The following is a 21,618-nucleotide window of genomic DNA, read 5'->3' as shown; positions in this document are numbered from 1 at the left end:
CGTCAGCACAGTACACTAGTGAGCTGACAGTGTCACTAATCTTTCTCGAGAAATGTATACAATTATACACAGCGTAGTTCACTTGCTCCAATTGCTGTATTAAAACAACAAAACTTTCACTAGGGTGGCGTCCACATCGATATTCTTCAAGAGTGTCGCCTAACAATAATTGCATGGGACCTGGATGCTCCACAAAGTTTATATAAAGAAATATAGGGTGGTTTTTGCAGTTTCCCTGCGTATCAGCTAGTCAATGGTATGGTGCGAACTCCCATCATTTTATTTCAACAACCTATGCTCACACCCACTGCACTTCCTTTTTTTTCTCTAATACTCAACTTGCTCTACTCCCAGCAAAATCTTATGATAAAAGGTAGTAGTGCCCTTGAGATTTAGAAGATCTGTTAGTCGGCTGATAAAGGCCCCTAACAGAAACTTTTGGTCCTCCGACGGGTCTATGAGAAGGTTATTCGGCAGCCGTTGATTACAAGTGGACGGCTTGGATCAATCTGAGCTGTCTGTTTGCACGATCCAATGAACTGGCCGGGAGTACCTCCACTTCAGAGAGAGCTGTGATATATTTGACCCATTCAATTCTTTGTGCACCACTAGCTAAACACTTGTTCCTCAGCTCCTCTCCGTGCTGCTGAGAATAAGCCTGCTCTCCTCTCCTCTTCAATCTCAGCCTTCACCCCGGGAGACAGCTCAAAGAAAGAAAGTTCTCAGAAGCTTGGAGCACAACTTGCCTGATACTTCTTCCTTCCCCTTTTCTAGGTAAGTTCTTGCCGGCCTTCCTTGCATGCTCACATACAGAACTGCCTGTTTGACTTCATTGTCGTCGTCATCTTCTTGGAGCACCTGTTTGCTTGACTGGATTGCTTCCTCTCCATTAGAGTGGTTTGCCGCTTCTGAGCTTTGAGGGAATATAGCCTGTGTCTTGCCTTTAATTTTGTGGAATGGCTGTTGGGTGCTTGGGGGAAAACGGGGAAGAAGAGACACCAAAGGGTGGATGGAATACCTTTGCTTCAGCCCAAAACACTACTAAACAGGCAAACACTACCTTTGGTAAGAGGAAGCTTCCACCTGGACCCTGCATAACCAAAATGGACAGGAAACTTGGTGAGAAATTCCATTTGCATACCATGGTTGCAAGTTCTGGGAACAGAGTAGTCAGTGATCGTTGAGAAGTTTCCATGTAATTGGGAAAAGGAGAGGGAACATACATGCCTATTGCTCAGCTTGTTTTCCAGTATCAGGTTCCTGTTGCAACTAGGAGCTGATTCTGCTTTGTTGTACATTCCATTGTGCGTTTATCCAAACACAAAAGATGCATTCCATCAAGTACGAAAAACAGTGGCTGCCTTTAGTTTGGATTTTTAATGACACCCTTTTTGAAGGTATAGGTCTGTAGGTTCATTGGGCACCTCTTTTAGATACAGAATATCGGTGGGACCAAATAATGGACTCACATGTACATATGTCTTGGAGGAACTTTTCTTTGCTGAGAAAACTACCCCAGGAAAATTCTGAGAAATGAAGGATATGGTTCTAACTACTGAAGTCCAGTGCCCACACTGAGACTCTTCACACGTAGCAATGATTTCTTTCATACAAGTGGTCCAAATGGGATCCCAACTGAGCTAGTTCTTCACTGTAGACATTATTTCAATAAATAATCTTAATTTTATTCTGAAGTAGATTCTTGGCATGTTCAGGTACAATTCCATCTTGCTTCCAGTTGAGGAGCATCTTTCTCTGAGCATTTCTGTTCCACCATCTCATACGCTTCTTCCAGTGACACAACAGTCAAGCATCGATCTTGCTTCAGGAGGGCTTTTGTTTTGAAACAACGAAACGGATTGAGTACATCAGCCGCGCTCCAATTCCTGAAAACATAACAAACTGAGGATATTTTCAGAAAGCATGAAGCTGTTAGTTTTTGCGCTAGTTTTATTGGGATGTCTACAATCTTCTGCTGCTGCTGAGTTCCAAGGTAAGGCCTTTACATTTTTGCCAAATAAGATATTCTTTATTAGCTAGCATTAGATAAGACGATAGTAATTTAAATTGAAGTATTGACTTTGAATTGAAAAGCTGTCATAAGTGACGTGGAAATTATTGTGCTATTGACTAGGCTATCTCTAAAGACCACAGAAGTGAATCTTAGAAATTTGGCTCCCTGTCCATGTCACCGGTCAAATGTTTGAATCAGAAACTCTAGAAGGAAACTACGGGATAGATCTCGTAACACTGTAACACATACCAGTGGAGTGGAGCAGTGAATTGCTTGACCCCTTTCAGCATGCTAGTGCTGTTGCAATATTCTTTGCATTTTCCAGGGAGCATCAAGGCATTTACATTGAGCACAGTTAATTTTCCTTAGTTGAAATAGACAGCTTCAGATTAGCATAATATACTCTATGACACCCTATATAGTTAAGCGCTACAGAATCCAGATTGCAAGTGAGACACTGAATAGATTCAATAAGAAGGATTTAACCACTTTTTTGAGAACTCGAGTTACATCAAGGCCCCAGAAATAAGACTCTGTTTTGTCTGCAGTCGAAGCACTGTATGAAATGAGGCAACAACTCATCGATAACAGTGGTGTGCTTAATGACTGGAAGGATAATCAAATGAGCCCCTGCTATTGGGACCATGTTACTTGTCAGGACAACAAAGTTACAACAATGTAAGTTTACTTTGAAGTTGGAATTCCATTACTGACCAAGGCAGCTAAGGTTTAACTAAATTCACATTGTGGTCTTCGAATATAAGGATATTTCCTATTCTATTAGCTAACTATGTGTGAAGTGACTGATCCCAAGTTCCCAACTGTTCATAAAGGAGGAACATTTTCATTTGGATAGAATATTTTTATGCTTCACTCTTATCTGGTTTCACTATTCTAAATTTGTAATACCATGTACTTTGTCTACATGACTATTTGCTTAGTTTCTCATTTCTAAGTCTGCAGAAGTTTGTCCTCATCTGGGTTAACAGGAACCCTGTCACCCAGCATTGCAAAGATAACAACTTTACAAGAGCTGTAAGTTCCCTTTTGCCTGTGCAACATTTTGTCCTCACAAACATGAGTCCAATCATAAATAAAATTATGTCTAATACAGGGATAAACTTGCTGTTTGCTACATACTATGGTTTCAGGATATTGCATGGCAACAGCATAACTGGAGTGATTCCTCAGGAGTTTGGAAACCTATCAAGCTTGAAAACTCTAGACCTTGGAAAAAATAATTTAAATGGCTCGATACCGGACACTCTTGGCCGCCTTCCTAAACTCGAAATTATGTAAGTCAGCCATGACTCATGTTATCAAGGTTGATAAAAAGGCCCTAACAATGATAACTTGGACAGGGATCTAAGCCAAAATCATTTAAGTGGGAGTATCCCAAGCTCTTTCATAAATCTTCAATCATTGAATAATATGTAAGTTTTTAACTTCATGATGTAAAACCTGAAAAATATTTGTTATATTTACTGCTGCCATTTGTTTAATAAAGGAAGTCAATAACAGTTCGGCAATCATATATCATAAGTCACTTTATTTTGCAGTAATCTTGCATATAATAATCTTAGCAGTGAAATACCACAATATCTACTTCGGGTGCCTCAATACAAGTATGTCATATCTGCACCATAGCATATTACAGAAACAAATTTCATGTGTGCTACTGTACAATATACTTAGTAATTGTAAATTTGTCTTTCCAGCTATACAGGCAATCATTTGAATTGTGGTCAACATTTATTTCCATGTGAAGGAGGCAGCACAAAGACAGGTACTTTACAAACAAACTGGCAATCCCTAATGAACACTAAATTTTGGGGAAACTGTGAGTGCATTTTTCTCAGGATAAATGTTTGGTAATAATACATTCAGGTGGATCAAAAAACTCCAAGTTAAATGTGGTCCTTGGAAGCATTGCTGGAGCAGTCACACTACTTGTCCTTGGAGTTCTGTTTGTGTTATGGTGGCAAAGAATGCGTTACCGACCTGAAATCTACATTGACGTCTCAGGTTTGTCTAGCAGCATAAGTGCATAACAATGTTTTTTCCATAGTGACCATAATGGTGATTTTAAAAGCAGAAACATTTTCCCATAGACTGAAATGGTTAGATAAATTAGCATTCTGAAAGAAAGTACCAAACTTCTTTTAACTGATACAAGAAGAAAATGTTCAACAATTCCAGGTCAGAATGATCACAGGCTAGAGTTTGGGCAAATAAAGCGGTTCTTATGGCGAGAGCTCCAGATTGCAACCAACAATTTCAGTGAACAGAATGTTCTTGGCAAGGGTGGTTTTGGTAAGGTGTACAAAGGAGTTCTTCCAGGTCCAGACAGTATAAAGATTGCAGTGAAACGACTGTTTGACGTGCAGAGTCCTGAAGGGGAAATGGCTTTCCTCAGAGAAGTTGAATTAATAAGCATCGCTGTCCATAAAAACATACTAAGGTTGATAGGGTTCTGTACGACACCAACAGAGAGGCTCTTAGTTTACCCTTTCATGGAGAATCTGAGTGTTGCTTCCCGTTTAAGAGGTACAACTAAGCTAAGACCATCTCTTTTGCATTATACTATATATCTTTATTTATAATAGTCTATGGCTTTGTTTATTAGATTGTTCTTCACTCAGAATTGTCAGTTGAAGCATGCAGTTGTATCTATAATCTAATATATTGCCAGATATTAGGAATGGAAGTGGTAAGGTAATGATGCAGAAAACATGCAACAAAAGTATGCATAGTTGAATTTTCTCTAAATTTTATCCAGGATACTATTATAATTTCATAAAAGTATAGACGTACCGTAATAATTCCTGTTTACCATCCATCTTGTCAAATATTTAGTAACGAAACTTGAAAATGCAGATATAAAACTGAATGAACCAGCATTAGATTGGTCTACAAGAATGCAAATAGCTCTTGGTGCTGCACGTGGTTTGGAGTACCTTCACGAGCACTGCAATCCCAAGATCATCCACCGTGATGTGAAGGCTGCCAATGTCCTGCTTGATGGAAACTTTGAAGCAGTGGTAGGAGATTTTGGCCTAGCGAAGATGATGGACATAGGGAGGAATACAGTCACAACGGGGCTCCGTGGTACTATGGGCCACATAGCTCCTGAGTACATAAAGACAGGAAGGCCATCAGTTAAGACAGATATCTTTGGATATGGTGTCACGCTATTAGAGATTGTGACAGGAGAAAGGGTAATTGCATTCTATCCTGAAGCAGGCGAGATCATGCTAATTGATCGGGTAAGATAACTACATGATCCTAATGATTGTTGTATAAGTACATGAATAGATATCAAATTGCAAAATGTTACTGATAGATCAAGGAAAATTAAGAGAAGCATTTTAAGGTCTAAACAGAAAGTTCTCCTAACCACAGTAATCAGTAATCTATTATTAGTGGACACTACGTATAGGTATAACCACACAATTATCTTACATTTTCTGATGAACCATTGCTTCATATGTTCACATAGTTGACCTCACTTAAAAAAAACAATTGTTAAATTCACAAGTTGATTCAAATGATTGTGAATGTGAAGGTCAAACTAATGATGGAAGAAGGGCAACTAGAAGCCATTGTGGATCGCAATCTAGGTGATCTATACAACCTTGAAGAGCTGGAGAAGATTATCCAGATAGCACTCCTCTGCACCGACATGGAACCTGATCATCGCCCTGCAATGTCCGAAGTGGTGCAGATGCTGGAAGGAGAATTGGTCCCAGCAGAGCGATGGCAGGAGTGGCAGCTGGCTGAGCTCAACCGACGACAACAGTATGAAATGAGGCAGCAATGCAAACCATTCAGCTTCAGCGAAGAGTCTCTAAACATTCAGGAAGCCATTGAGCTGTCGACTGGAAGATGAGCTGCAAGATCATCAAAAAGTGACATGATTTTCACTTGTTCCTTCAGTAGAAATGGTGCAAGGAAACTCCAGAAGTACGCTCTATGAATGTTGACTGCTAGGAATAGTCTATAGGGTCCTGATGCCATAGCTGGCATGGGCAAGTGCATCCATGTCCATGAATATAACAATTGGATTACATCTAGTGCAGACCATGTGTATACTATAGACTATAGACTGTTCTACATTTTATTTGCATTCTGTATCAGTGGATAACTATCGGTGCATAAATCTTGCAAATGACATTATCGTGTGTGTATCATTTGCTTGTTACAAATCCTCAAACGTGAAACTTGAAAAAAAACCATTTAGCCTAGAAAACCAAAAACCTCATCATTGAGCTAAAAAGACCTTCTGCCTAAAGTGTGTCTTCTAACAGTTTTAACCAAAAAAAAGATTATTCAATTCTTAGTTTAGCAGGACAAATGTATTGAACCTCCCATCAATAAAGATACAACCAACAAAGAAAACTTAAGCCCTGTTTGTTTGGCTCCTAGATTATATAATCTAACTTATGGTCCGAGGACAACATGGTAAAAGGTCACCCTAGATCACCAAAAATAATCTGAAATAAGCCATCAGGGCAGAGCTTATTTCAGTTTATTTTGGTGGTCGAAGGTGGTCTTTTCCCATGTTGTACTTAGACCAGCTAGATTGTATAATCTAGGAGGCAAATAAACAGGCCCTTAAAATAACAATGTCATGACTTTCTTAGGACAAAATTAGCATTTAAGAATACAATACAAGAAACAGACGATGATAATGTGGAACTTTTGGTTAAAAAAATGTCACATCGAGCTCAAATCAAACATGTCAACGTAAGCATCTTCAATCAACAACTGTGAAGGCATCCTATATGGCAGTGTTTTAAAGGCAACAAGGCGACCTAAGGTGAGCTGTGTAAGCCTTATCACCTAGGCAACAAGGCAGACCTGTTTCCTAAGGCGAGCTGGGTCCGCCTGGATGCCAAGGCGTCGCCTAGGTAACGCCTTTGAAACACTGCTATATGGGACAATCAATGTTTTGCCTAGGCACCAAGAGTTCCCCAGAATACTAGCAATCACCGAGATTTACATAACTGGGGACGAATGCCTCTAATTTATGAGCATCCTGATTGACTTTTCTCCATTTTCAGGATGCTCTTTTATTCGGTAATATTGTAATTAGCTAGAATTCAGTTTTTGCAGGAAATTTGTTGATTTCCAACCAGGTTAACCTTGAGAGGTAGAGTCAAAGTCTGTCTGGTGTGAAATAAGCATGCAGCCAACAGCATCGCAACAGTTACAGTACCTAGAAAAGTCATAGGAGTTCAAACCACTGAAGGCAGCCACCCTGAACAGGTTCAAATATCAAGAATTACGTCTGCAGAAATTAGACCACAGATAAACAGAACATACATGTGTAAAGTCTCAAATACATAAAATCAAATATATACATTTTTCTCGAACAAGACAGTAGAGAAAATCAAATATATTCTTCAGAACTAGGTACAGTGGGAGAGAGAACAAACCTTAAATTCATCATACACAAATCAGATGAATTTTATAACACTGAACATATTCAAAGCATTTTAAGAAAAAATTGTTAACCTGTAGAAACATAAGCATTCACAAGAGTTGCATCAGTAAAATTGAAATCAGGCCCAAATGAAAGATTGCTAAAATGACGAGGATATCACAATTTCTATTCCTTATGAACAACTTGCCTTGTTTCTTCTCACATATTGTATGCAAAAGCAATCTTCTCACATAGTTTATGCAATAGAAAATTCCATGCCATCATCAAACAGTTCTAACCCAGGTCATTGATGAATATCTGATCATCTAGACCATCACCTGTATATTTTATTATTTTGTAAGATCAACAAGTATGCAAGAGCAAAACTTTGAGAACGTAGTACTGGTAAATGAAAACTACAAAAGGAGCAAAAAGAGCATTGAGCACTACTAGTAATTGATTGGCATACCATTTATGGCCAATTGATTGACATAGCAGCTCTGCTGAACAGGAGCATTGAGCACTACTGTTAACTTCTCTGCTGCATCGGTAGACTAAATTCAGATTACTCTTGTTAATCAAGCAATGGCTGTGGCATCCTTTTCATGAAAGTTAGAGATCCTCTTCGAGATCTTTTCAGATATTTCAGAAGCTAGGGCATATCTATTGCTGTTATAGCATGAATTGATGAAGCTTGTATAAGTTAGATGGTCAACAGTGTAATGCTTCTCCAGAACATTTTTAAGGAAAAGACTAGCAGCATCCAAATTGTCCGCAGCGCTGAGCTTTCTAACAAGTGCATCTGCTGTGTGAGCCTGTTGCCGTTTGTCCAGTCTATCCAACATGGATACAGCAATGCTTATCTTCTCCTTCCTGCAATATTCAAAAGCTAAAGTGACACGAGTTACATCACATGGAACCAAATGTTTATCAAGCATGCTCTCATATAATGCCCGTGCTTCCTCTAGTCTGGACTCCTTGCATAACCCACTTATTAGGGCCCCGTAAGTTATTGAGTCAGGAAGGCATCCATGTTGAACCATTCTCTCAAACATTCTCAGAGCCGAGGTTGATTTCCCAACTTTACAGTATCCGGCAATCATTGAAGTATAAGTTTGTTTGGTTGGCATTAATCCTATGGCAAGGCATTTGTCAAACAGCTTCTGACTTTGTTCCATTTGCTTTTGCTGGCAGTATGCAGCAATAATGGTGGTGTATGTGTCTATATCCGGATAGCAACCATTATCTGCCATCCTGTTGAACAACTCTAGGGCATACATAATGTGGCCTTCTTTGCAATGCTCAGTTATGAGTATAGTATATGTCACCTTATCAAGATGCAGCCCCTGACTAGTTGCCATTCGGAGAGCCTTGTAAGCTTCTTGAATCTGTCCTTTCCTACACAAACCACCAACAATAGCATTGTATGTATAAATATTGGGCAAAAAACCTTCCTGCTTCATCTTATTCATCAGCTCAAAGGCACGATCAAAGCTGCCTCCTTTGCAGTGACCATCGATCAGCGTAGTGTATGTGTTTGTGTTTGGCACAAGTCCCTGCTCAACCATCCTCCCCAACAGCATCTCAGCTCGAGCAAGCTTCCCCTCTTTGCAGTACCCTCCAATCATCACAGTGTATGTATGCACATTGGGCTTGTACGAGCTGCTCTTAACAAGCTTCAAGAACAGCCGGAACGCCCGCTCCGTCCACCCAATCTTGCAGAGACCATGTATCAGCGACGTGTGCGTGTACACGTTCGGCTTCAACCCCTTCCTGACCATCTCCTCCAGCACATGGAACGCCTGCTTGACGTAGCCCCTCTTGCACAGACCATCAATCCACGCGGTGTAGTTCACCATGTTCGGCGGCATTCCCATCTCCGACATCCTCCTGAACAGCTCGGACACATCCTTGAGCCGCCCCTGCTGGCAGAATGCGCGCACAACCACCGTGCACGTCGCGTTGTCCAGGCAGAACCCGTGCTGCCGCATTGCCACCAGCAAGGCGTCGACCTCCTCGAAGCGCCCCTCCCGGCAGCACCCGAGGACCAGCGCCCGGAAGCTGCGCTCGTCGGGGCGCACCCCGCCGCCCCGCGTCATTCCGTCGAACATCTCGCGCGCGTGCGGGAAGCAGGCTGGGTGATGAAGCCCGACGCGGAGCACCCAGTTGGCTGTCTCAACGCAGAGGGGCAGCCCGTGGCTCCGCATCTCGAGCACCATGTCCGCGGCCTCCCGGAGCCGGCCGGCCTCCGCGAAGGCCGCGACCATCGTGCGCATGGCCTCGTGCGCCATGGGGAGGTTCCCCCGCGCAACGAAGGTGGTGGCGGCCGTGGCGTAGAGCCGCATGAGACGGCGGAGGTCCGGGCGCGCGGCGAGGCGGCGGAAGAGCGCCAGCGCCGCCGCGGAGCCGGCGGAGTCCGCGAGGGACGGGAGCGCCGCGATGGCGTCGTCGGGGGCGAGCGTGGCGGGGTCGGGGTCGCCGGGGCAGGCGGCATCGTAGGAGTGGAGGGGAGGGAGAGGGGGGCATGAGGCGGCCGGGGTGGCGGCGGTGGAGAGAGGCCGGAGCATGGGGATTGGGGAGGAGGAGGAGGCGGCGGCCATGGCGGTGGCGAGAGAGCATTTCGGCATGGAGACGGAGCGGGCGAGAGCGCCACTCCACTTGTTTTCTTTGGAACACGGGAAGAGCTTGTAAACCCGCTTTCCATCGGCGGAGGCGGAAAATGTGAGTTAAATACGCTTTCGAGTTCCGAATCCCCCTTGCAAATAAACCCGCTATCATAATCCGAGACCGTTCATTTGGTGATGGACGGTCGCGGCTTGTTGTAAGCACTGCACCGGCTTTCCGCAGGGGCAGGGAGCTTTCTGCAAAAATGAGTCAGTCAACGCCCTCCTGAGCCCACCTTACCGGCGGCAGTGGTGGCCGCCGCTATGAGCCGCCGAAGTCCAGCGACTGCGATGCGTTGAATCATTATCCGTGGTTGAGGAGTACGCGACGGCTCCATGGCTGCAGCCGACGGTGCTGCTTTCTGCAACCATGCGGTCACCAGCGACCCCTTCGTCATCCTCCCATGGCCTCGACTCCAACGGGTGACAGCAATGTTTGGGAAACCACCTTCGGAGGGAGAAATCCTTTCGTCTCTGATCATGACAGACTTCTTTGATTTGTGGCGAACTCTCAGGGACGAGGAGGACGGAAACGAAGGGCCTTAGAGTACGAAGGGGCCTTCGGGCTCGACGATGGCAGGACGGCCCTCAGGACTCCCTGAATGGAAGCTGCTGCGTTTGGCTCATCTTCAACGCGAGTTATCAGAGGATAGAGGAGCAAAGCGATCCCACGAAGAGCACCTCGACCTCCGAAGTAGGGCGAATGTTGAAAGACCACGCTGTCCACCACGTGGAGCGAAGAAGCTGTACGAGGAGTAATGTTCTGTGATATTCTAGGAATCCAACAGATGAGTAACGGTAAATTGTAATTGTACTTTGTGGCGGTTCATCTCCCTATAGCGGAATCACTGTAAATGATGGGACGGCTGGTCCAAAGTAAATGAAAGCTAAGGCCATTTATTGATGTTTACTACACCTCATTTTTCACTCTCAGTTGGACTTGACTTCGAACCGTTAGAAGAAGGTTAGGTTAGCCACTCGCATATTTATTCCATCTGGAGAGGGGCCTACCCCTTCGGAGGAAGGACTTATTGACTGTTGTGACAGGGTCCACTTCGGAGCCATTTTCCACCAACAATTTTGGTGCCCACCTCGTGATAGCTTCATGACCACATGGCTCCATTGAAGAAGAAGGTACCGACGGGACCTGCAAACGAAGGAGCCATCATCACTCACCCAAGCGACGGAGAGGAGCAAGAAGAGGAAGTAGAGGTTGAGCACACATCAGACGGTGAGCTGGAAGTAGGCTCAGAGAGTTTGGCAGTTGTAGCTTAGGACATTGCGGCACTAAGGAGAATTGAAGCTGCAGTGACAGAGGCGGTGGCAAGAACGCAGCAAGCCGCAGCGGCTCGCCCATCAACTTCTCAAGTGCGTACAAGGCAGTCAAAGGGTAAAGTGCTAGCTGCATCCAACGGAGAAGAAGAAGAAGAAGAAGAAGAACTAAGGCAAGCAGAACAAAGATACATAATCCTCCATAATCAGATTGCAAATAAGAAGAATCAACTCGCCAAAGCAATACTATATGAAGAGGTGGAACCTTCATAACCATCCTCCGAGGTTCAACTGTGGCAGACCATACAAGAAATGCAAAGCAGATTAAATGAGATCCAGCAGAACAACAACGCTCACGGAGCGCAGCCAACGCTTCATCAGGCGAGGGCGGAGGCAAGGGCACAGAATAGGTTCATTAACGCTTTGACTAGTCCGTTGTCCCTTGAGTTGGAGGAAACCCCATGGCCTCCGAGGTTCAATGTGATGACCCTTCCACAATACGACGGCGAATCTGACCCAAAGGAATTTCTCATGAAATACGAAGCGGTCATCGAATCCAATGGAGGTGATCACACAATAAAAGCAAAGGCCTTCATCATGGCTTTGAAAGGACCCGCACAATATTGGTATACAAACATCCCGAAGGGGCAGGTATCTTCTTGGTTCCAGCTTCAAAACAGGTTATTGTCCAGTTTCAAGGGAATGCAAATGGAGAAACTTAATTCAAATGACTTCGTCCACACTTGTATCCAAGGGAAACGAAAACATTGCAAGAATACATGCATAGAGTTGTTAGAATGACAGCTAGAGCCCGTTTGAGGACAGCATAAATGATGCCACAATAGGAGGCTTGAAGGTAGGACCGTACCAGGACCTTTTGGATAGACAACGGCCAAACACTACCCAAATTTGAGGTGATGCAAAAATACTACAAATCAGACAAGGGATGGAGGCGAAGAATGATAACCTCGTTGCCAAGAAGAAGCAGAGACAAACGCAGAATCAGTGAGGACAGCTGAAGCCTTGGCAAAATGAGGCCCCCAAACAGCAAGGAAGGCCGGTCAACAATGTCTTCGAGGGCAAAATGAAGGGCCTAGTCAACTATGCTGCACGGATACAGATACGGGTATCAGTATCGGGTGGATAGGATACGGGGATACGACATTTTTCAAAATAACCCGATTCATGGATACATTTTAATATTTAAAATAAATAAATTTTATGCATATTGAAATTCTAAAAAGAATAGCATCCTAAGGAACGTTGAAATTACTTTGCAATATAGCCTTCTCTGGACGTTTTGCTAACAATTACACTAGCACTACTTAAATGTGAGGTCATCTACTCGTGGTTGGGTCAGGAAGGGGAACAAATAAATCAAGCAAGAAGAAAGCTAGAATGGAAGGGAAAGAGGGTAATCACTAATCAATAATCATGAAGAAGTCACTGGATCAGAACAGGTCGGCGTTCCTTTCTATCTTCCTGCTGCACAGCCTGATGATGCGTTGATGCCCTCATGGCCTGCTCCCTGCTGCGTGTAGTCCCCGGCCCGTCAGTCAAAGTGTCAAGCTGATGAGCATCCCTTTCGAGTAAGGGAAGAAAGAAACCAAAGAAGAAGAGCACCTGATCGAGAACGGGAAAGCAAAAAAACAGAGCGAGTTTACCTATGAGTTGCCGCACGTATCCACGCCGTGTATCGGATACGCGATACGTGACCTTTCTGACGTATCCGTGTAGCAGAGCTAGTCAAAACTTCAATTTCAACCGAAGGGGCGGAAGAAGCAATAGAGGAGGACGAGGAGGTAGAGGAGGCAGAGGCCAGTAACAGATGTATTACTATTGGCTTCATGGCACAAACAAAGAGCACCACACACCTCCCGCCATACAAAAGAAGAAAGAATACGAGGATGAGTAGAAAGGGGTCTCAACAGAAGTACAGTAAATCACGTTGCCGCAGCTGGGCAAATCCAAGCTCCGAATCCTTTTGTATACTCGCCTCACCCCTACATGATGCAGCCATACATGACGCAACAAGTATTTCAGCCATCTACACAGCTGCCACCACCACCATCACCCCTACCACAGCTAACACACCCTTTGGTGTTCACTCCAACCTGGACGAAGAACACATCAGTACCATGTATGATCCTATCAACTGCCATCTGCCAACAAAGCCAAAAACAGAAACATAAGCTTCAGGCCATGAAGGACCTTCGGAACAAGGGGGAACCCTCGGAATGGTAAACATCATTAATGCCATCTCCGGAGGATCGAATGAGCCAGTACACACAAGCAAGAAACAGAGACAAGAATATTACCGAGGAGTCACACAAGCAAGAAATAGAGACAAGAATATTACCGAGGAGTAAATCATATATGCTCAGGGAAGTATTTCCATTTGCCATGGTCACATATACCAATCTCTTTCACAACAGTAGATGTTAGACTGCAACGTTATCCTCACAATGACCCCCTCGTCATTAGAGCGAACATAAAAAAAACACAGCATACTTCTTCAGAAACGATGTGGGCCGTATCTTTGTAGCCAATGGCAGCTCGGTAGTCATTTTGACATGGAAGTGTTTCACAGACATGAAATTCACAAAGCAAGACCTGCAGAAAGCAGACTGTCCGCTATATGGCTTCGGAAACAAAAGAATCGAAGCGCTTGGCAAAATCAATGTCAATGTTACCTTCTGAGCAAGATCGATGATGAGGACAGAGGTCATCACATTTGATGTCATTGATTTCGATTACCCATACAATGCCATCTTCGGCAAGAATACAATAAACAAGTTCGCAGTGGTGATTCATCAAGGGTACCTACTGATGAAGATACCAATGGTGCCTGGAGTGCTCTCAGTATATATGGGAATCAGGACGATGTACGAAAAGCAGAAAGAAACACATCAATCTTGAACAGATAGGTCCATGTCATTGACGAAGGGCAAGATGAGGAGCAGGCCTCTGAGGTAGAGAAATTAGCTAAAAAGCAGATGAGGGAGTCGATGAAGCATGCTGAGCAGGAAAGAATGGAAGCCTTAGACCATACGAAGGCCGTCCCATTGTGCGAAGATGTCCCGGACAAAACAGTCATTATTGGGAAGGAAATGGAAGACGAAGAAGAAAAACACCTTTAGAGTTTTTGAGAAACAATCAAGATGTATTTTTTTGGTCCTCTAGTGACCCGAAGGGAGTTGACAAGAGCGTGATTGAGCACCAACTGAACACAGATCCGAAGGTCAAGCCCTGAATTCAAAGACAAAGGCCAATGTCTGATGATAGACGAAGGGCAGTAGAGGCGGAGGTCCAAAAGTTGTTAGATGCGGGCATAATAAGAAAAGTGCAATACCCAATCTGGGTCGCAAATGTAGTCATGGTGCCGAAGAAGAACGGCAAGTTGAGAATGTGTATCAACTTCACTGAGCTCAACAAGGCATGCCCAAAGGACCCCTATCCATTGCCAAGAATTGACATACTAATTGATCAAGCGGCAGGCTGTGAAATGTTAAGTCTGCTAGATTGTTTCTCCGGATATCATTAGATGTGGATGTGGCAATCAGACGAAGGCAAAACTGGTTTCACTACACCCTTCGGAATATTTTGCTTTGTTCGGATGCCCGAGGGGCTTAGGAACGCAGGTCCAACTTTCAATAGAATGATGAAAATTATCCTTGGAACACAATTGAAAAGGAACGCTTCGGCGTATGTAGATGATGTGGTAATCATGAGTCTCAAGGACACTAATCATATTATTGACCTTCGAGAGACATTCTCCAACATGAGGAAGTATGGGCTAAAACTCAACCAAAAGAAATGCATCTTCGGGGTATGGAAGGGAAAACTGCTGAGGTGTATGGTCTCCAAACAAGGCATTCAGGCAAACCCAGAAAAAATCGAAGCAATCCGCAGAATGCACCCTTCGAGGTCAAGGAAAGAAGTCCAAACATTGATAGGCCGAAGAGCATCTCTTAATAGATTCATCTCAAAAGCAACAAAACGAAGCCTACCGTTTTTCAGGGTCCTCAGAACAAACAACAGCTTTGGGTTCGAAGCAGCAAAAAGCATTCGAAGAATTGATAGATTATTTGGAGAAGCTTGCCATCATGACAAGCCCGTCTCCGAAGGCAGAATTGTTATTGTACATTGTAGCAACTAATACAACTCTCAGTGTAGTGTTGGTAGAAGAACGAAGGGTAGAGGACAAGCTAATGCAGATGCCTATCTATTATGTCTTCGAGCCCCTGAGTGTCTCGAAGCTGTTTTACATAGAAATGAAGAAAATGGCCTACACAGTGGTTATGCCTAAGTGCAAGCTTCGGCACTATTTTCAGAGTCGCAGCATAACAGTACCAACCTCGTACCCTCTTTCGGGACATGCTTGAGAACAAAGAGTCATCAGGAAGAATGGGGAAGTGGGCCGCAGAGCTGGCAGAACATGTCATCAACTTTGTTCTGAGGAGTGCCATAAAATCACAAGTATTGGTGGACTTCGTCGCAAACTGGACGCCAGCATCGTCACAAAGTGAAGGCACAATCACCGAACCAGTGTGGGAGGTCTAGTGTGATGGAGCCTACTATCATGCAGGTACAGTGGTTCAACAGTTTTAAAGTCACCATCGAGCGTCAAACTAAGATACACACTGAGATTGAATTGTCAAAATCGCGCCAACAATGTAGCAGAGTACGAAGAGTTACTGTTAGCCCTTCGGAAGGTGAGGGTGTCGGTGTTTTAGACCGGCAACCCGCCTAGGGGGTACCCTAGGTGGTCTTTTGTGCGGTAAGGGCTATCGAGAATCAAGGAGTCGATGGTGATGTAGGGAACACGATTTAGATAGGTTCGGACCGCTAGATTGTGTAATACCCTATGTCCCGTGAGTTGGTTGTATTGATCTTGGATGAACTAGAGTTGTTGTTTTTGAGGGGGTCCCTGCCCACCCTTATATACTCGGGAGGGCAGGGTTACAAGTCTGAATCCTAGTCGGGTACAATTACAGAGTTTTACTCGGTGTGGTCTGAGTAGTTTCTATATGCACACTTAACTAGTCCGAGTGGGATACACCTATTGGTGCGTAGCCCTCTTGTCTTGATTGTGTCCGAGTACGTCCCTTAGTGGGCCATTCAGGGCCTACTCGTGGGCCTGGGGTGCATGCTCGACAAGCCCCCGAGTACTTTGTAGTCGTGTGTCATAGTCACGAGTACTGGAGGCACCATCCGAGTAGTCCTTCGCAGTGGTTGTAGTGTCCAAAGTGCTCGAGTACTGTCGCGTGGCTGGAAGGTACTCTTCTTGTTCCTTTGAGTTGCTTCTGTTCCAAGAATTTTATATGGTAGTGCGATGACAATCGCACTCCATATGGAGTAGCCCTTGAGCCTTAGTTTGAGTCGAAGAGTCAGGCTTAGGGTCAATTCTGCTTCTTGGCTGTTTCTTTCTGGTAGTCTGAAAAAGAAAACTTTGTCCATCTGGTACGGTACCCGCAGCTCCCGAGCACTTAGGCGATTTTTGTCGATGAAGTGGTCAAAACCCGTTGATTTGAGTAGCCGTTGGGTTTTACGGCAATGAATCTGTTTTATACCTGACCGTTGCGTAACTGACGCTTGGAATCCAGAGGTAGAGGAGATATAACAAGAGGGTCCCCTTTTGGTTAAGGTTACATTTCATTGTAGCAGATCTGTTTTGCCCCTTCTCCCCATTTTTCTGTTCCTCTTTGCGCCGTCGCAATTTTCCACTGCCGCCGCAGCCATTGCTGTTGTTCTTTGAGAGAGATCCAAGGTTGACTTCTTTTTTCCTTGCTGCGGCTGAGATCGTCTGATGCGCACCAAGAAAATGGGGAAGGAACCCGAGAAAACTCAGGGCAAAGCTCCGACGGCGGGTAAGTTAAGATCCAAATGAAAGAAGGGAAAGAAGCTGGTGTTGCCAGTGCTGAAGGTTGGTCCGACGAACCAGATTGCGCCGCCACCGGCTGGAATCACGTGGCAGAATTCCGTGATGAAGGAGGCGGCCATTCAGGCGCTTGTTGATGCCAAGCTTCTCCAGCCAAAGGAGGTACTCGAGTGGAGACCTGCCTTTGGAAACGCGTGGCAGTTCGATCAACGCGTGGCAGTTCGAGGAGCATCCAAACGAAACTATTGTTCTTAATTGTGAGGATAGTTATTATGACCAGCCATTGGATATTACTTAGGTACCCACACTGAGACTCCTCAGACGTAGCAATGATTTCTTTCATACAAGTGGTCCAACTGAAAACAATCCAAACTGAGCTAGTTCTTCTCACTGTAGACATAATTTCAATAATCTTAATTTTATTTTGAAGTAGATTCTTGGCATGTTCAGGTATCATTCCATCTTGCTTCCAGTTGAGGATCATCCTTAGAATCCTTCTCTGAGCATTTCTGTTCCTCCATCTCATACGCTTCTTTTCTTTCAGTGACGCAGCAGTTGCACTTTGATCTTGCGTCAAGAGGGCTTCTGTTTGAATCAATGAAATGGATTGAGTACATCAGCCGTGCTCCAATTCCTGAAAACATAACAAACTGAGGATATTTTCAGAAAGCATGAAGCTGTTAGCTTTTGCACTAGTTTTATTGGGATGCCTACAATCTTCTGCTGCTGCAGAGTTCCAAGGTAAGGCCTTTAAATTGAAATAAGATATTCTTTATTAGCTAGCATTAGATAAGATGATAGTATATTTAAATTGAAATGTTGACTTTAAAATGACAAGCTGTCATAAGTGACATGGAAATTATAGTGCTATTGACTAGACTATCTCTAAAGACCACAGAAGTGGATCTTAGAAATTTGGCTCCCCATCCATGTCACCAGTCAAATGTTTGAATGAGAAACTTTAGAAGGAAATTACACGATAGATCTAACGCTGTAACGCGTACCAGTGGAGTGGAGCAGTGAAATTCTTGACCCCTTTCAGCATGCTAGTGCCGGTGCAATATTCTTTGTAGTTTCCAGGGAGCATAAAAGCAATTAAATTGAGCACAGTTAATTTTCCTTAGTTCAAATAGACAGCTTCAGATTATCAAAATATACTCTATGACGCCCTAACAGTAAAGAGCTACAGAATCCAGGTTGCAAGTGAGACACTGAATAGATTCAATAAGGAGGATTTAACCACTTTTTTTTTTAGAACTCAGACTCCAGAAATAAAACTCTGTTTTGTCTGCAGTTGAAGCACTGTATGAAATGAGGCAACAACTCATCGATAACAGTGGTGTGCTTAATGACTGGAAGGATAATCAAATGAGCCCCTGCTATTGGAACCATGTTACTTGTCAGGACAACAAAGTTACAAAAATGTAAGTTTATATTGAAGTTTGAATTCCATTACTGACCAAGGCAGCTAAGGTTTAACCAAATTCACAATATGGTTTTCGAATATAAGGAATTTTCTTATTCTATTAGCTAACTATGGGTGAAGTAATTGATCCCAAGTTCCCAACTGTTCATAAAGAAGGAATGTTTTTCATTTGGATGGAATATTCTTATGCTTCACTCTTATGTTAATCACTCTTATGTTAATCAACAACTGTGAAGGCATAAGCAATGGATGCCTTCACAGTTGTCTGCATTGGTAGACAAAATTTGGATTACTCTTGTTAATCAAGCAATGGTTGTGGCATCCTTTTGATGAAAGTTAGAGATCCTCTTCGAGATCTTTTCAGATATTTCAGAAGCTAGGGCATATCTATTGCTGTTATAGCATGAATTGATGAAGCTTGTATAAGTTAGATGGTCAACAGTGTAATGCTTCTCCAGAACATTTTTAAGGAAAAGACTAGCAGCATCCAAATTGTCCGCGGCGCTGAGCTTTCTAACAAGTGCATCTGCTGTGTGAGCCTGTTGCCGTTTGTCCAGTCTATCCAACATGGATACCGCAATGCTTATCTTCTCCTTCCTGCAATATTCAAAAGCTAAAGTGACACGAGTTACATCACATGGAACCAAATGTTTATCAAGCATGCTCTCATATAATGCCCGTGCTTCCTCTAGTCTGGACTCCTTGCATAACCCACTTATTAGGGCCCCGTAAGTTATAGAGTCAGGAAGGCATCCATGTTGAACCATTCTCTCAAACATTCTCAGAGCCGAGGTTGATTTCCCAACTTTACAGTATCCGGCAATCATTGAAGTATACGTTTGTTTGGTTGGCACTAATCCTATAGCATGGCATTTCTCAAACAGCTTCTGACTTTCTTCCATTTGCCTTTGCTGGCAATATGCAGCAATGATGGTGGTGTATGTGCCTATATCCGGATGGCAACCATTTTCTGCCATCCTGTTGAACAACCGTAGGGCATACATGATGTGGCCCTGTTTGCAGTGCTCAGTTATCAGTATAGTATATGTCACCTTATCAGGATGCAGCCCCTGACTAGTTGCCGCTCGGACAACCTTGTAAGCTTCTTGAATCTGTCCTTTTCTGCACAAACCACCAACAATAGCATTATATGTATAAATATTGGGCAGGAAACCTTCCAGCTTCATCTTATTCATGAGCTCAAAGGCACGATCAAAGCTGCCTCCTTTGCAGTGACCATCGATCAGTGTAGTGTATGTGTTTGTGTTTGGCGCCAGTCCCTGCTCAACCATCCTGCCCAACAGCATCTCAGCTCGAGCAAGCTTCCCCTCTTTGCAGTACCCTCCGATCATCACAGTGTATGTATGCACATTCGGCTTGTACGAGCTACTCTTAACAACTTCAAGAACAGCTGGAACGCCCGCTCTGTCCACCCAATCCTGCATAGCCCATGTATCAGCGACGTGTGCGTGTACACATTTGGCTTCAACCCCTTCCCAACCATCTCCTCCAGCACATGGAACGCCTGCTTGACGTAGCCTCTCTTGCACAGGCCATCAATCCACGCGGTGTAGTTCACCATGTTCGGCAGCGTTCCCATTTCCCACATCCTCCTGAACAGCTCCGACACATCCTTGAACCGTCCCTGCTGGCAGAACGCGCGCATGGCCACCGTGCACATCGCGTTGTCCAGGCAGAACCCTTTCTGCCGCATCGCCACCAGCAAGGCGTCGACCTCCTCAAAGCGCCCCTCCCGGCAGCACCCGAGGACCAGCGCCCGAAAGCTGCGCTCGTCGGGGCGCATCCCGCCGCTCCGCGTCATTCTGTCGAACACCTCGCGCGCGAGCAGAAAGCACCAGGAGTGCGCCAGCCCGACGCGGAGCACCCAGTTGGCCGTCTCGACGCAGAGCGGGAGCCCGTGGCTCCGCATCTCGAGCACCATGACTGCGGCCTCCCGGAGCCGCCCGGCCTCCGCGAAGGCGGCGACCATCGTGCGCATGGCCTCGTGCGCCATGGGGAGGTTCCCCCGCGCGAAGAAGGTGGTGGCGGCCGTGGCGTAGAGCCGCATGAGGCGGCAGAGGTCCGGGCGGGCTGCCAGGCGGCGGAAGAGCGCCAGAGCCGCCGCGGAGTCCGCGAGGGACGGGAGCGCAGCGATGGCGTCGTCCGCGGGGAGGGACGCGGGGTCGAGACCGCCGGGGGAGTAATCGGGGGCGGCATCAGTGGCGGAGGGTGGGGGATGTGGGGCTAGGTAGGTGAAGGTGGAGAATGGCGGTAGTCTGGGGAGGAGGAGGCAGCGGCCGTGACGGCGGCGGTAGCGAGAGAGCATCTCGGAGCGGAGCCTGCAGCCCCGCCCGTGGCCTCCAGTTTGGAGGAGTGTGTGCGGTGTGCTTGCGCGAAGCCCGCTTTCGTGTGGCGAATACGTATTTCAGTACCAGACAGAGATACGCGTTGGAGCTGCGGATACGGAAACGTCTAGAACTGCCACCATGCTCTGTACCGTTAGTTCGATGATGGACGGTTCCCGTGCGCTGCAACTGCAAATGTCACCGCTTTCCCCTGCACCGGCGGCCGCCGCCGCCGCCATGGCCTGGGCCTTTCCGGGTCACACCATCGGCTACGACTTGAATCTCCTTCACGGTGGCCAAGTAAGATGAGGCTGCTGGTGACGCTCCCTGGCTGCCTGCACCTTCCGTGGGAGCTCTCGGTAGCGCTCATCAGCGGCGCCGCCGCCGCCGCCGTGGCGCCCTCCTCCAGGGCTCCGCGTCGCCTTGGTAATTTCCAACTCTTCCAATCCTATCCTGAAGTGCGTTTGCCGTGAGGAACTGTTCATATTGCTTTTGTGCTCCTTCTGTCTTCTGAGTTATGATATCAGAATCGATCCATTGGTTCGCGTGCCTCGATTGTGATTTGTTTGGATTACAATAGATATATCTCATA

General features: G+C 45.2%; 2 protein-coding genes and 1 pseudogene across 5 annotated transcripts; 1 reads left to right on the top strand and 2 right to left on the bottom strand.

Annotated features, from left to right (window-relative positions):
* Positions 1-343: 343 nt before the first annotated feature.
* LOC117833064 (LRR receptor kinase SERK2) lies at positions 344-6,204 on the top strand. Of its 4 annotated transcripts, none has more exons than XM_034712438.2 (12): positions 344-774; positions 1,829-1,993; positions 2,563-2,692; positions 2,978-3,049; positions 3,166-3,309; positions 3,376-3,447; positions 3,574-3,639; positions 3,733-3,800; positions 3,902-4,039; positions 4,214-4,561; positions 4,892-5,280; positions 5,580-6,204. In XM_034712438.2, exons 2-12 carry the CDS (start codon positions 1,924-1,926, stop codon positions 5,901-5,903), a joined length of 1,821 nt encoding a protein of 606 aa, XP_034568329.1. In that variant the 5' UTR covers positions 344-774; positions 1,829-1,923; the 3' UTR covers positions 5,904-6,204. The 4 variants fall into 4 exon arrangements, with proteins under 4 accessions (XP_034568329.1, XP_034568328.1, XP_072151731.1 ...); XM_034712437.2 differs by having other exon boundaries at positions 1,807-1,993; XM_072295630.1 differs by having other exon boundaries at positions 1,796-1,993.
* Positions 1,343-10,217, bottom strand: LOC117833067 (uncharacterized; annotated as a pseudogene).
* Positions 10,218-17,224: 7,007 nt separating this feature from the next.
* On the bottom strand, positions 17,225-21,478 carry LOC117866457 (uncharacterized). Its single transcript, XM_072295629.1, is given in 2 exon segments — positions 17,225-20,077; positions 20,080-21,478. Coding segments are annotated over 2 exon segments (2,022 nt in total). The 5' UTR covers positions 21,008-21,478; the 3' UTR covers positions 17,225-18,983.
* Positions 21,479-21,618: the final 140 nt, after the last annotated feature.

Source organism: Setaria viridis, chromosome 8 (genome assembly GCF_005286985.2).
Source record: "Setaria viridis chromosome 8, Setaria_viridis_v4.0, whole genome shotgun sequence".
NCBI classification, from domain to species: domain Eukaryota; kingdom Viridiplantae; phylum Streptophyta; class Magnoliopsida; order Poales; family Poaceae; genus Setaria; species Setaria viridis.
The sequence above is the reverse complement of the archived record's forward strand: the minus strand, read 5'-3'. Positions and strand labels throughout refer to the sequence as shown.

Coding starts and splice junctions, on each gene's coding strand:
- LOC117833064 (XM_034712438.2), top strand. CDS start 1,924: ATGAAGCTGTTAGTTTTTGCGCTAGTTTTATTGGGATGTCTACAATCT. Junction 3,050..3,165: donor ATAACAACTTTACAAGAGCT/GTAAGTTCCCTT, acceptor CTATGGTTTCAG/GATATTGCATGGCAACAGCA. Junction 3,801..3,901: donor AGGAGGCAGCACAAAGACAG/GTACTTTACAAA, acceptor TAATACATTCAG/GTGGATCAAAAAACTCCAAG.